Below are 15,270 nucleotides of genomic sequence, written 5' to 3' on the forward strand. Positions count from 1 at the left end.
AGTGGTAAGTAAACTGGACATTGCATACAACAAATTGTAGAAAACATACAGTAAGAAACCAAACAGAACAATTGGTCTGTGTAATGCCCATTACAGACTACAGATGATTACAAGTTCATTAAAAACACACCAAACTACTAAAATCAAAGTCTATCGGAAGTCTGTTAAATACACTGTGGTGTACACATGCTCAGCCTATGAGGAGTTCATTTTCTGGTATTTTGACTCCTATATGCAGTTCGGCACCAGCATTTCATTCATTCAATCCAAATGAATAAGAATGGGGGGGGGTTGAATCTATGTTGAAATAAGTGGATCTGTGTTACTATGCATGTTGGAAGATGCCTCTCTGGTGTCTGAAAGGGAGGCATCAGCACCAGATACTGGGGTGGTCTCCATGGCGACAGCAACAGGACCAGTTGCCTGTCCCGACTCCGTGGGCAGAGTGAGCTCAGAGGCAGGAACGGCCTCGTTAGCTCTTTGCGTAGGCCGACAGATGGCCATGGGGATGAAGACGTTTGAGGCACAGTGCTCGCTCAGATACTCCCCTCCTTTTTCCTCGTAGTCCTGCCTGCTCAGCCAGCCCAGTTCTCCAGGGGGGTTCTGCAAGGCCCACTCGCGAGCTCCGTACCAGGCATCTAGTGCTGGACGCGATGCTAGCCTCACCTGCAGGGGAGGGAGACAGAGAGAGCATGGTCAATAACAAATTTGTGACACTGTTGTGTTGTGTTTGGTTACCTGATTCAGCTAGTGCTCAATGGTTAACAATCATGTGTTTAATCACAGGTTTAAAAAAGCAAGATGTCCAATATTACAGAGGCCACCTGTAGCAAATAATGCTGTGGTTGGGTAAGAATATTCAAACAAAGTGTTTATCTTGTGGGACATTTTACATCTTTTACTTAAAAGTCCAAACACATAAGTTCATTTAACTGTATGCACACTGTCAGAAAGCAGTCTAGCACTCAGTTTTACCTTAAAGTATGACTGGAATGGTCGTATGGCCAGCAGTTCACTCTCCACACGATCCCGCAACCCAGGGTACATCAGATTCCCTCCTGTGAGAAGAACATTCTCCACCAGTGCCCCCTGCTGCTCAGGAGTGTACCTGCACCAACACAAAATCCTCTCTTGGGTATTGGACAAAGGTGTGGTTCTCACAGCCTACATGTTGTGATGTCTGAGGCAACTTGACTTAAATCCAACGGCACCTTTTAATTTACTCTTCTTCCTAGATATATGTTTAACTTATTATTGTAATTATTAGATAAAATACTAAGGTGGTAGCTCAAGTGCTCTGTAACTCACTTCAAAACGGTCTGAATGTGGAAAACAAACTAGTTTCATGCAAACTGTAATTACAGGGAACTGGTAATTTATACTCAGCAGATGCAAAACATACACACAGTAAAGTCAAAGGTGCAAATACAGCCATCAGTGAAAATTGCAACCTTATGCATTGACATAATTTAATAAATGTAGAGCTGTCACTCAAGTAATTTAGTGCAAATGTTTTCCTTCAGGTTGATGTAAACGCTCACCTGTCTAGCACAAATTGCACAGTCTCCATGAGGCCCATCTGATCTTCTCCAATCATTGACGGCTGGAAAATGACCTCTGGAGCACGCAGTCGCTCTGTGCCCACATACAGTTGGTGGTACTCTGCTAACTTCAATGCAGGCTAAGAGAGAGAGAGAGAGAGTGATAACGATGTGGAGAGGGCAAAATAGGAGATGGAGGAAGGGAGAGACAGAAAGGGAAACTTGGTGTACAGAAAGTATTTATGCATGACAGTCATATCATACCTCTGCTCTGCTCTATACAGCTCTGTATAGCTGGTTAACATTGGTAAAGCCCCTCAGGGGCATTGGCTTGACATGTGTTCCGTCTTCAGAACACATATTGAACAGAGCCATGATCTTGAAAGTCATAGTGCCACCTATTCTCCATTATGTATATGGTCCAAAAAGATGAAGTTAGTGATTTGTTTTTAAGTGACTCCACTTTGTGGAAGCATTATATAGACCTGGACTCATTCTCTTCAATGGCTGATGTTAGACTAGTGACTAGAGACTAGTCACATTTTGACAAACAAACCAATTAGCTGCCACATTACAGATAGCAACAAATTAGGTCATCCATGCTGATTGATTCTCCCAGTTTTGGAAATTGACAGCTCATGGGAACATCCACTTCTCCACACAGGCAACATATGTTTGTCCATCAGTTGTGTGACAACTATTGGTGCATTCATGCACATGGGAAAAACATTTTTCCCAGTGAAAACAATCATGGACATCACTTCATGTGGGTATAACTGGTGGGAAACTGGTGGAAGAGTTTGCGAACAGAGTTGCCTAGTTGTTGGCTTGTCGTCACTTTTGTCATCACGTTGTAGTTCATTTGTAGTCCAACAATTTTAATGTGAACTTGGGAATTTGGCGTTTGTCACCTGAACACTGTATATCCTTCTTGCACAAGCGCCTTAGACCATACTTTTAATACAGTTGTTTATTTAATTAGCAGTCGGAAAAACAACATAATCTCAAGAGTGGTCCCTAATATTCCCAAATGGCCTGAACACACCATAATTGCCTTGTTTGTATAAACATGCCCGGAAGTGAGCTCTCGTGGGACACTATTTTTTTTAAGATGGTGGCGCCCAATTTGATGCTAACTGCCTGAAGCTAAACCTCAAATCCAGATCCCCTGCTCTACCTCAAGCATATGGATGGACAATCTCACATTTATGCCTTGATGCAGCTGTTGTGATTTGCATGTGTTGTGTTGTATTATATTGTACTGATGTGAAACCTACCTGGGAAACATTAACCGATCTTTCCACCTCTGTGTTCTCTTCACCAAAATCAGGATCGGTATCAGCTGCGCCATCGCCTTCTTCCATCGACTGATCAAGATCCAAAGCCTGACAATAATGACAAACAGAGGCAAATCTCACCACACACAGATGTGTTAGAAATATCCAATTAATATAGGTTTTCCTGTTGTAAAACAAATTTACTTGGGATTAGATTAGATTACCGGTAGATTAGATTCAACTTTATTGTCATTGTGCAGAGTACAAGTACAAAGACAACGAAATGCAGTTTGCGTCTAACCAGAAATGCAAAAAAAGCAGAAAAGTGCAATGTGATATACAAAGTATAGGCAGGTGGTGCATAGACAGGACAATAAATATAGTGCAGTGTAGACAGTAGTATACAGTTGATTTACAGAAGGTGGTTTAGAGTAGTATAAATTAAATATAAATATGTGCACTGCAGTGTATTAGCAGTTACCTTATAAGCTTTGGAATGTGCAGTCCAAAGATCCTAGGTGGTTTAATTATAAAAAAAAAAAGGATGACTGCATGTCCATCCAAATACCCCCCATTTTTTTTGTTTTTAAAGAAAAACGCTAATTTTCTTCCTTCCACTAGCACACACGCACCTCTGCCCTGTTGTCCAGCCCCTCCTGCAGTAGGTTGCGCTGACGGCTGAGCTCCAGGTTCATGCTGATCTTGTGGATGTAGGACTGGAGCTCCTCTGTGGAGTCCATGTTCAGCTCAACCAACCGCCGCTGGAACTGATCCACTAGCCCATCCTCCAGCAGCTCCTGTGCAGACAGTCCCATGGAATAGCCCAACGACGTATAGAAAGAAATTAGGCATAAATTCCAATGTACAGTATATTGTATGGTGATAAAATGTGCCTGTGTGCGTTTGAATAAATGTCTCGTCACCTGCACTGCCAATAGGGAGTCGAGACGCTCCTGATCCTGCTGGATTTTCTCCTCTCTGCGTCGGGCGTTGATCTCCTGCAGTCGCCGTAGTTGATTGGCTCTCCTTTCCTGGCGCTCCTCGGCCCCCACCCCTGCAGCACCCGCCAGCTTGGCTGAAAATGGCAGCTGGATGCGATGGACCTCCTGTTCATAGAACTCTGGGCTGCGCCACTTTTCAAGCTCTAAATAACAGCACACAAACACATCGCAGTCATCACTCTGAGCTGAGGAGCGCATTGGGTAGGCTTCATTTAGAGAGGAAGACTAAACTTCAGTGAAGCCATGTTGCCTTCACAATGCATCCTGAATTGATATGTAGTTCAAAGTGACCAACCTGACAATTGTGTATAATCAGTTGTTGTTACCCAAACTGAGCACAGCATACCGCAAAGAGCATACCGCTTACCTTGTTGGTAGTCTGAAGCGATGTAGCTGTGCTGATGCAGAAGCTCTTCCATTCGACTGAGAGTGAGAGCAGGCTGCTGACCCGGATACTTCAGCTGCAACAGGCGCTGGAGGTAACTGGCAGCCTGGCTTCCTCCCACATTAACCCGCTTGCAATTGGCTGCATCCAGTCTAAGATACACAAAAAGTGGAACGAAATGGTCAGCTACACATACGCCTATCCATCTGACTTCCGAATTTCAAGTAAGTAAAGAACATTAGAGAAAATATAACACGAGATGAGAAAGGGACTGTCAATTCAAACACCTACCTTCCATTGATGACTGGAAGAACGTGAGAACAGTGATAACCAGAGGAGATGACGAGTCCTGTGTGCGGGGTATCCATACTGCGTTGCTTATTGTTCAAGTAGAAACTAAACAAACTGTCAATGCCATAGCTGACTTGTGGAACACCATAGCACTCGAAGAGAAGTTCTGACATCATCTGTCGGCAGTGTAGCGGGTTGCAGGGAGGCTCAGTCAGAACCACGGGGTGTTCCACGCAGCCCTTGGTAGGAAAATAAGCAAATCTGCTTTTAGCAAGTAGTCTAAACTTTGCCAACAATAGGTAAGGTACTGTCTATGCTAACCAGCCTACGGCGGAAGTAATATTAATTTCACTCACCTGTGTGGCGATACCCAGATGCATAAACACATAGTCGAACATCAGCTCTTGGATCTCGAAATTGACGACAGCATTGCGATCAAATTGACTTTTTAGAAGCCATCGGAGTGGTTCCAGATTTGGAATATCATTGCCAATCTGAGTCTCACTCCTCGCAGCCCCTCGGCTTCGGGCCGCCACGGATTTGAATTGAAGTCTTGGAGACGAAAGTTCGTCGCACGCCCATCCTGCCCGCGTTTGAAAAGAACCATTATCTATAATTATCGGAACGGGTGATGGCTGCAAGCATTCTACGTTTACTTCATAAACTGGATCCGGTGTGGATTTGTAATCCTGAAAAGTGAATATGTTGGTTGACATGCTCGATTTGAGTATCATATGAAATGAGTGTTACAACAAAATACCACCGTGTGGAACTTCACCTTGGTGTAGATAGAGTGTTCCGATGTGATGCGTTGGTGTGTGTGTGTGTGTGTGTGTGTGTGTGTGTGTGTGTGTCCGAGTCTCACTGTGTCTGTGTGCGGGGATGTTGTCTTTGCACCAAAATTACAACATTGTGATCAATAATCACCAAAATGCAATTAACAAAGTATAAATTAATCATTTGCTATATATATTGCATTAGGGCCCTTTCCAGACCCAATGGGCTACTTCAGGAGAGCCCAGAGCCGCTGATTTGCCAGGCACTGTCTGGTTTGGCCACAATGTCCCTGATTGACAGCCAATTTGGGCCAGTCCCCTTTGGGTCCCCATTGTTGTACCAGTGCCCTCTTCGTCACAAACTTCGTCACAGGCCGCAGCACATTCGGGAAATAGTGTAACAAAACGCTCCGCCACTGTGTTCTGTTCTGTAGTTGGTTATGCAAGTGGCGATCAGTGTTGGGCAAGTTACTTCAAAAGCGTAATGCATTATTTATTACTTGTTACGGTCATCTCAAAGTAATTTGTTACATTATAATATTACTGTCTTTGAATTGTAAGGCATTACACTACGTTTACATTTCTTTCACCAAAATAACAGGAAATATGGATTTGGTGTTCTCAATAGATGTTCCTGTGTTCAATGCAGCTCATTACACGGCAGGAGGTGATGTGGTATGGCATAATGACTGAGCTAGGCTTAAGGCTAACAAAAGAACAATATAATGGTTGCAGTTATGGCTCATGGGACAATGTAGGCCCCAAAGGCCAAAGGTCACTCACAACTTAATATAGTAAAATATAGCCATAGTGAAATTGTATGTTGACTTTAAATGGTTCTCATCATTGCTGGTTGCCTTTCCTTCCACTTACAGTGGTGTAGACTTAAAGGAACCATATGTAAGATTGTGGCCAAAACTGGTACTGCAATCACTTTCAAAATACTGAAGAGCGGTGTATCCCCTCCCCCTCCCCCCTGACTCGAGGTTGCCAACCCGGATGGCGAAACACTACTGACTTCGTGATTAGTAGATAGGTGGAGGGTGGCGCATCAGGCCAAAACACAACATGACAAAACACAACATCAACATCAGTTGAGGGCTGCAACTTCACTTTTTAAATGACAATATCCTGGCCGGACTACTGTTGTCAGTGATATAAGTATTTGAAATGAACATGATTTCTTCATGTCTAGTGAAATATCAGGGCCATTTTATGATTAATTGAAATATTTTTCTTACATACGGCTCCTTTAATGCAAATAGTTTGAGAATAATGGCTACGATCTTTGTCTGTAAAAGCAACATTTTAGTTATTCTCACTGCTTGAAATGAGAAGTAGGCCTATAGCCTAACCATGTTAGATCTGTTGCATGAACTAACTAGATAACGAGATAACTCAAATTCCCTTTCAACAGTCATCTAAACAAGGCAATCAAATTCCAGGACCAGCATAGATGACTTTTTTTAATTCTTGGATAATCTTCTCTGGTGCCAATTGAGCATTTCTCAATTTTGGATTAAAAAGCAAAGTAACTTCAGTTACTGAGAATTGTACCGAGTAAAATATTACTAACATTGTATTGGTAATGCCTTACATTACTGCATTACAGCAAAAAGCAATGCATTACTGTAATTACATTACTTTTTTAATGCATTACTCCCAACACTGGTGGCGATCTAAATGTAGCCTACTGCTAAACCCAACAGAGGGCGCTGTCTACTATATCTAGAGTAGGCCAGAGAATATGGATTTCTATGCAACGTCACGAAAACATGCGTGCGCAACCAAGAGGCAGAAAGCACCATAGAACAGCATAGAGCAATGCAAAAGAGCAAAAGAATAAAATGAGTTTTTGTGCTGAAAACTACACCAATTCGAAATCACGATGGTTAGAGAATGTTAAATATGTTCAATATCCCTAACGGAATGCATGTCTTCGCCAAAAATGACAAAATACGATGTTATATTAATAATGCAAATGAACGGCAAACTTTGAAATATAGTCTGAAATGAGATGTTATTATCATTGAGACAACAGGGGTATACAAAAAAATCCGATTGTAGCTTACAGCAGACAACTATTTAGGTTAAGTTTATAACGTTGTGGACGGCCACCAAGCGTCTTCTGTCCCACGGCTGCGCGCGCATCTAGTTTTGTTGGTAAACGGGAAACCCATGTATAGGCCTAACTCTTCACGGTCTTAGCGTGGCGCTTGTGGGTAAGGTAGCCTAAATATGAGAAAAGTGGACAGAACATTTCGTGGGAAGAAGACATCTAAGTGGTGCTAAATGAGTGTCAAATCAAAGGTAGGTTAATACCTTCAATTCACCAAGAACGTATTTTCTGTCTTTTAAGAATACATTTTCAATACATAGGCGTAGCATGCTAAATTATGGCACCCATTTGACCTCGTGGTCGAGAAAAAGCCTTGAAATTACGCAATTCAATGTGTTTCTAAAGCATAAAAAAACCTTTTCTGTTAAATATGTGATGTGATAAACGACTACATAGTTGTGATACAGACTACATACATAAGACAAATGAAAGTAGGCCTATGCACATGGGGTGCTGCTGATTGTAAAAAAAAATGTAGCTGATAACATTTTCAACATTTAGCTCACTTAAATTCGGTTACAATTTCTTACATTTTCAACATTTAGCTCACTTTCCTCACATTTGAGACAGAAATTCATGTAAAACAATACGATATAAAGTCAACAATATGTTCAAATGTAAAAAATACATGTAAATATTATATATAAATGTTCTATCTAAATCTTACATTTATATCTAAATGTTACATCTAAATCTTAGACAGGGTTGCCAACTCTCACGCATCTGGCGTGACACTCACGCTTTCAGCACCAATCTCACGCTCTATTTTTTTTTTTTGGCAATCCGTTCATTTTTTGTTGATGACTAGACCACAGCATTGTTTCTAAATAACAAGAGACGAGTTTAAGGCATACATATATGTCTTTAGAGTTAGACCAACAGCAGGTAGGTCTATCTGCCTACAACGTTCTCAGCGCAGTTTTCTGTTGATTCGCTGACTATTTTAATCCGGACACCTTCACAGAACACGTTGCTATTTAGACCTATTGAGCAGATGGACGCAAAGTGTGGCCGCTCATTCTTCTCTGTTGAACTACTCACAAAGTAGGCTAGCCTAGTCATCACACAGATATCACATTAAATAACTTTTATACGGTACTATAGCCGCTATTTGCTGTGACTGCTTGCGAGAAAATTAACTTTCAAGAAATAATCATAGGCTATTACTCTACAGCTCTGCGCTCATCTCAATTCATATAGGGTGGAATATCTCACAAACTTTTCGTTCAACTACATGACAAACCTAGATATAATATTACAATTAGATGATATAGGCTAGTATAGAGTTAGATAAAGTTGGATGGCTCCAGAACTCTAGTGGATTGTGTCTTAAAGGAGCCACACCACTTTTATGACACTAGCTGTTCTGTTGTCCTTTAGTTTTGTTGCTACTGGGCATGAAGGGCAGGCCAATTATGAGTTCTGTCCAACATTGATGGCATAGGTTTAGAAAAAAAGTCAGCACATTTTAATCGTATCGCAATAATACCAATAACCGTGATCATTTTGGTCATGATTTTTCATCAAATGTTCATACTGTATCTCTAGTGGCTGGTAAAAAAGTTGAGTGGCTGGTAGATTTTGGAATCCACCTTGTAGGTGGAAAAAAATATTTTATTTCCATCCCTGATACATAGGTACACTCATACACACATTCATATTTGTAAGTCTCAATCTGTCCATTTCTTTCCACAAAACTCGCCAGAAGTCATCATTTAAGGGGTTATTTTTAAAAAAAAAATTCTACATGGGGGGGTTCATGTCTGTGCCCAGGGGCGCAGTGGCTCATAATCCTTCCATGCCACGGGTTAAAAACACTGGTTTTGTTTTCAAGTGCAATCAATTAATTAATTGTACATTTTGAAGAAACTTTTCCATTCTAGTTTTACATAGGCCTATATCAGGGATTATACATAGCAAAAGAGTCAGGGAACAGACATTTTTTAAATTAGGTTTAGGGAAAAATGTAATGCACACGCACTATGACTTCAAAAAATCTCACTCCAGCCAAACACCCAAAGTTGGCAACCCTAAATCTCTTAGCTCCCAAGACGCTGTGGTGAAAGCAACGGACTTAGGTGAAAGGCAGCATGGCCGGTTCTCTAGGTCTAGGAGACATTGAACGGGCGGTCATTGCAGGTGTGGGTCCAGTCCACAACATCAATGCTAAGTTAAGTTGTTTCAATTTTAGTTCTTTGTGCATACTGGAGGGGGTTAGCCACTGTTAGCTAACCCAGCCAGTAAGCTGTGTGACGGATGCTAGCTAAAGTTTTGCTTGTGCTTTGCTTTCACCACAGCGTCTTGGTGTTGGTACTATGTGCCAGACGTGCAACAAAAACCCCACCAAGAGGTCACACGTTTGAGTCCTGCAGGACTATTTGAAAGGAACAGGTGTTGAGGTCAGTGCTGTCAGGGCAGCTCTGAAGGGAGCCATCTACGCAGATACCCACAAGCAAGCAGTGTCCACCAGACACATTGTGTTTGACCTCCCCAGCGACACGAAGGTACCTGCATTATGACTCATCCTTTTCTCTTTCACATCAAACATCTGTCAACGCCACCACAAAGTATTCACATTTATGAAAACAATTTTTAGTCACTTTTGTATTAAGTCAGAAAGCCTTAATGGAACACTGGCTACATGTCTACATGTTTTCAAATAAAAGTCATAAAGGCATGCCAGACAAATACAGGTGTGCTCAACAGGTAGAGAGGTTAGATGAGTCACATGACCTAGTCCCTACTCCTCCAAATCTACAACACAAGTATATGTTAATGCAATGTATGTAACAGGGGAATCCCCACTGTCCCAAGCAGTGGCTGTGATCAGAGCGATCAGGTCACTGCCATAAAACAATATTTCCCGAGCCTTTTATTTAGTTTGTCATGGTATTTGGGGCTTCCCATCTAAGGAGTATGGCCGATGGGATTGTGACCATGCCGGTTAGTGGTCTGTCTTTCGGTTTTAATAGCACGCCGGGGGCAGCTGCAAAGGCTCTCCGCCAGGAGTTGCAGGCAATCACCATGCCACTGACTCCTGACCTGGTGTGTTTTATGGCACCAAGCAATAGTCTCACTTGGAGTCGCACCATTGAAGAGGCCAGGAAGGATTTTGAGGACCTTGTCAGAAGTGCAATACACCGCTGGACAAGGGTAAGTAGCCTAGGCTATGTAGGCTGTGGTGTTTTCACAGTCAAAAAATCTGCAATAGTAAAATGTTTAGTAGGCTAATGTTAAAGTGACATTGTGTCATTTTCTGGGTCGATTCTTAGCAAAAACCCATTTTTTCTTTAAAAAATATGTGCTCATTCATGTGTAATTACTTCCACCAACAAAGCAAAGTATTCTCGTAAGCGTAGAATCTGCCATTCAGAATACATACGAGCGAGTCACCTGTATGGCAGCAGCCATGTTTCGGCCTCCATCTTTACAATGCATTAGCCAAGGATGGACATACCTGAAATTCTAACTCTGCCTTTCGTGTTTGTCGGTCAGTTACCGAACGACAGAGTTGTGCTCACGGCTGCTGGGAAACCCCTAATGTTGAATCACCTGATGATCTCTGACTCTTCGTACGGAGATAGAACGCTACGTTAGCGTTAGCTTGAACTACATGTCTTGTGCAGTATTGTCGAATAACGTTAGCACTGATAAGTTGCTCGCTGAATATTAGCCAAAGTAACAAATCCATAACAACATTATTCATCTTATATGAAGTATATGAGCTATAGTAGGCTTGAGTTCGATGCTGTTGTGCAGGGTTGTATTGAAAATGCATGGAGTAATAATGATATCTGTCAGTAATACTTGTAATCCTTTCATGCTAGGTTTTTGTATTGGACTTCCAATCCCGGCTTACGGAAGATGCTGACTATCAGGCACTCATGCATGCAGAGTTCCATAGAGTGGCCACACGCCTTGGTGTGAGGTATTGATTAATGAATGAGCACTTCTTTTTCCATTAAAATGAACTATGGTGTAGGGACGTGTCTACTTAAGTGATGATTGAGGCATGCTTGTCTTAATGGACCTTCTGTGGTGTGCATCATACCAGCACCTGAACCCCCCAACACCACCTCCAGCCATTGTATCAAGGCTTGTGGTCAGATGGCCACTTTCTGCCTCCAAGGCCCGCAACCCGGTGCTATGGTCAGGGTAGGCTATTAAACTTCTGTTTCCATATGCAGTTATACTTAATACTTATGTCAACAATGATGACAATTTATGATTGCAAAGCCATACATGGTTACAAGTGTTTTGTAATTGTCAGGCTGTGTGTGGTGTGAAAAAGATGACGGCGCAGACACAATTTGAGGAGGTCTACAGGGTGAGTAAAAATACAATGTAGGCTACAATATACAATGTTCTGACTTTCCTGCATTGCTAAGGAATTGTTTTTGTAGAGTGACTGATGCCATTGTTTGCCACGTCCTGGGTGTAGATATGCTCTGCCATCCCAAAGCATTAACTGGGCAGAGAGAAGAATCCACTTGGGCAAGCCAGGAGAAAGAGAAGGAAAGGCGTAAGACCAGACAGTCAGGCCTGGTAGGAAGGCAAGAGGTACTATAAAAAAAGCTGCATTGTTTCTGAGAGACCAGGTCGATCTGTCTGTTCTATCTATATCAGTTCCACTATGTACTGCCACTGTATTTGCCCACCTGCTGCCTACACTTTTGTTATCAGCCAAAGTGTACCCAAGCAATTTTAGCCAGATGGGAACATCCAAAATGACATGCACCAGTTGTGAAGGAACAGCTGGATGAGGGAAGTAAGGTCTAATGGCTTTTATGTCAAGTTCCACCTAGAACTTGAAGCATGTCCAAATCATAGAACCAACTGCATGACCGTAACCTCTGTCTCACTGAGGCCGTGAAGACACTCACTGATTATATTGCTTCCTTACCAGACTTGACAGGCTGGTAAGGAAGGCTGGCTCTGTAGTGGGAGCTGAACTGGAGTGCATCTCTTCAATATCTGACAAAAGGACCCTAAACAAACTGATCAACATCTTGGACAATGAATGTCATCCACTCTACAGCACAATCAAAAACTAAAAGAGCTTGATCAGCTGGAGACTTCGCTCATTGCCATGCACAACTGAAAGGCTGAGGAAGTCATTTGTTCCTAGGGCCATTGAACTGTACAATGCCTCACTAAAGGGAAGAGGAGAGATAGACTTCTCTGCTTAGTCTGTCTGCCTCTCCACCCTCTCCATGTCCATGTTTTTTGAGTACTGACTGACCACTACTGCTTACTACTGTTTTACTACTGTTCTACTATTGTACACAGCCTAATGTTTTCTCTACTGTTTTACTGCTACACTGTTTTTTTCATGCTATATTAGCACACATGATCAATGGCTGCGGTAAGGCTTCTGATACAATACTGAATGAATGAATGGCTATAACCCTATTACCTCAACCTGTTCTTGCACTGAAATAGTTTTTTATTTTACCTTGTCTACATTACACTTTACTCCCCTATTTTTCTATATTATTTATGCTGGTCTCTAGACCTTACTCTTGCACTGTTGGACTACTTTTTGCACCTTCACCATGACACTCACTCACTCTCTTGAGCACCTTGCCAGGCACACATAACTAAGGACTATGGCTGGACTACTGTTTGCACATTGGACTTTCTTAATTTAACTTATATAGTGTATTTAGTTTTTGGCTGGACTACTGTTTGCACCTTCACCATGACACTCACTCCCTTTAGCACATCACCAGTCCTGGCCCTGTCACTACAAGCGTCTTATGCTTGATCACCCTCAAGCACATTGGACTTTCTTAATTTAACTTATATAGTGTATTTAGTTTTTAGTTTTGTTAGTTTTCTTATCTGTCTTATCTTCTACTGTCTTTATTGTACAGTGGAGTTTAGTTATATGTTTATACTTACACTTATGTTTACCACTTCTGCTGTAAGTGCATGTTGTGTGTTATGTCTGTATGCTACCGAGACCCTTGAATTTCCCCTTGAGGATCAATAAAGTATCTATCTATCTATCTATCTATATTTGCTATTTCTTGACTGATTGCATTGAACAGGGCTGATGATCTCTCAGAAGTTCTTTCTTAATTCCTCTTTATTTGATGTCTTCATTGGGGCTCCAGATCCTTTGTTATGGGAATTTTTGCTTGTTAGCCCATGTTGTCCATTATATATGATGGCATTGAGTGGTCTACTCACACGCCTATCTGTTAAAGAACCTGGGCTAAAACTCCATCAGAAGGACTAATGCCTCCGGCACCCCATCCACACGTGTCTGACAATACTGCGTTGTTTCTTAGAGACCAGGTGTCTGAATGGCGCTGATCTTGCACTCAAATGTTTATGGAACCTTTCTGTGAACTGTGAATAACAAAATGCTGTTGGTGATATTGAACCCACTGACACTGTACAAGTCACTTTTTGACACACTTTGATGAACTGTTACACTTACTTATGCCAAACCAATATCTGTTCTTTAAGGATCAGAAACAAACCTACAAACTTGCACTTTAAAATGTTATGGAAAAATGTTATGGAACTTTTGTAACAGATGCTGTTGATTAGATATTGAACCCATTGACACTGTACATGTCACTTTTTTGCAGAGACGGACAGAGTACACAGCTTCATTACTTGAGTAAAAGTACAGATACCCTTTGCTAAATTTTACTCAAGTACAAGTAGGGTTGGGCACCGAAACACGGTTCTAATATGGCACCGGTGCTGACGCAAATGGTAGTAACTGCATCGAATAACAACATGGATTTCGGTGCCTCATTTCAGTGCTTAAATCTCGTTTTTTTTTTTTTTTGTACGAGGCATCACTGCATGTCATGCGCCATCTCTAACGTCTTGCTCTGAGAGCAACACATCAAGATACAGTTAGCTAACATAAACACTGGATGTATAAACCAGAGGGGTCACCACTATAGGCGAGTGGACAGTGTTTGACAGCTTGCGGGAGCCAAAGTAGCTTTAAAGCGATATCATGAGCTCCTGTCAAAATCTAGCAGTGGGCCTAACTACACACAAGCAAAAGGCTATGAAACATCAACAGTATACGTTACACAATATCTTTGCTAATGCGCTAGCTGGCATTTATTTGAAATGTTATCAGCAAAGTTGTAAGATGAAAATTTTATTTCACGGTGTGTTCTAAACAACATAATGGCATGATATTAATCGTTCATATGCATGAGGTCCATATAGCATCACAATGAATATGTAACCCATGTAAAAAGTTAGCTGGCGAAAACATAAATATGTAGGTTACATACCCGATGTCACTGAGCTGTCAAAGAGGCTACGGAACCCTCCGTACTTTATCGCTAATTAAACTCAGCTGACTGGTATAGCGCATAGCCATAGTTGCTGTTAAAATGCCTAGCACTGGGAATCTAAACATTTCAACACCGACATGTAGCCTAACATGTTCAAAACTTTTGCGTGTTATGGGGGAAGACATGAAATTTCTTGAACCATTTGTGAACACACTAAATTAATTGGAAAATAATTCAGAAAGAGTCGCTGTCAGATTAGCTTGCTTGCAAATGCCGTTGTCCATGACCTGGCAGTTCTATATGGCAAGCGGGTTTAACATACCTTATGGCAAACCGCCTACACTGGGTAAACTTGAAAGCAGAGCTTACCATTGTGTGTGCATCCATGGCAAGCTGTTTTAACCTTTAAATGTAGGCTATTATGCGTAGGAGCAATGAGATATTGATAGTAAATTGAATAACAGTTCAATTTCCTCTTCAAATGTGTCTTATCAATAAAAAAAGCAATTCCTGCTTTAGACCATTTTAATTTAAATACAAAGTACCGGTTCAGGCACCGTTACGGCACCGGCACCGTTTTAAAAGTATTGATTTAGCACCGGT

At 41.6% G+C, this 15,270-nt stretch overlaps 1 protein-coding gene and 1 long non-coding RNA gene across 4 annotated transcripts; one reads left to right on the forward strand and one right to left on the reverse strand.

Annotated features, from left to right (window-relative positions):
- Positions 1-6: 6 nt before the first annotated feature.
- On the reverse strand, positions 7-5,250 carry actr5 (actin related protein 5). The gene is made up of 9 exons (XM_042085916.1): positions 4,852-5,250; positions 4,496-4,734; positions 4,187-4,356; positions 3,742-3,962; positions 3,451-3,615; positions 2,819-2,926; positions 1,542-1,681; positions 976-1,108; positions 7-666 (listed from the first exon to the last, which is right to left on the reverse strand). The coding sequence occupies exons 1-9, from the start codon at positions 5,227-5,229 to the stop codon at positions 298-300; spliced, it is 1,923 nt and encodes a 640-aa protein (XP_041941850.1). The 5' UTR covers positions 5,230-5,250; the 3' UTR covers positions 7-297.
- A 2,191-nt stretch (positions 5,251-7,441) lies between these two features.
- On the forward strand, positions 7,442-12,397 carry LOC121705172. 3 transcript variants are annotated; one of them, XR_006030723.1, is made up of 7 exons: positions 7,442-7,581; positions 9,434-9,894; positions 10,363-10,543; positions 11,218-11,318; positions 11,445-11,545; positions 11,661-11,717; positions 11,832-12,397. It is a non-coding gene; the product is annotated as an uncharacterized LOC121705172 (long non-coding RNA). The 3 variants fall into 3 exon arrangements; XR_006030724.1 differs by lacking the exon at positions 7,442-7,581 and having other exon boundaries at positions 9,212-9,529; positions 9,688-9,894; XR_006030725.1 differs by lacking the exon at positions 7,442-7,581 and having other exon boundaries at positions 9,212-9,894; positions 11,832-11,950; positions 12,297-12,349.
- The last annotated feature ends 2,873 nt before the right edge of the window (positions 12,398-15,270 follow it).

This window comes from Alosa sapidissima, chromosome 3 (assembly GCF_018492685.1).
Source record: "Alosa sapidissima isolate fAloSap1 chromosome 3, fAloSap1.pri, whole genome shotgun sequence".
In the NCBI taxonomy this organism is placed as follows: Eukaryota; Metazoa; Chordata; class Actinopteri; order Clupeiformes; family Clupeidae; genus Alosa; species Alosa sapidissima.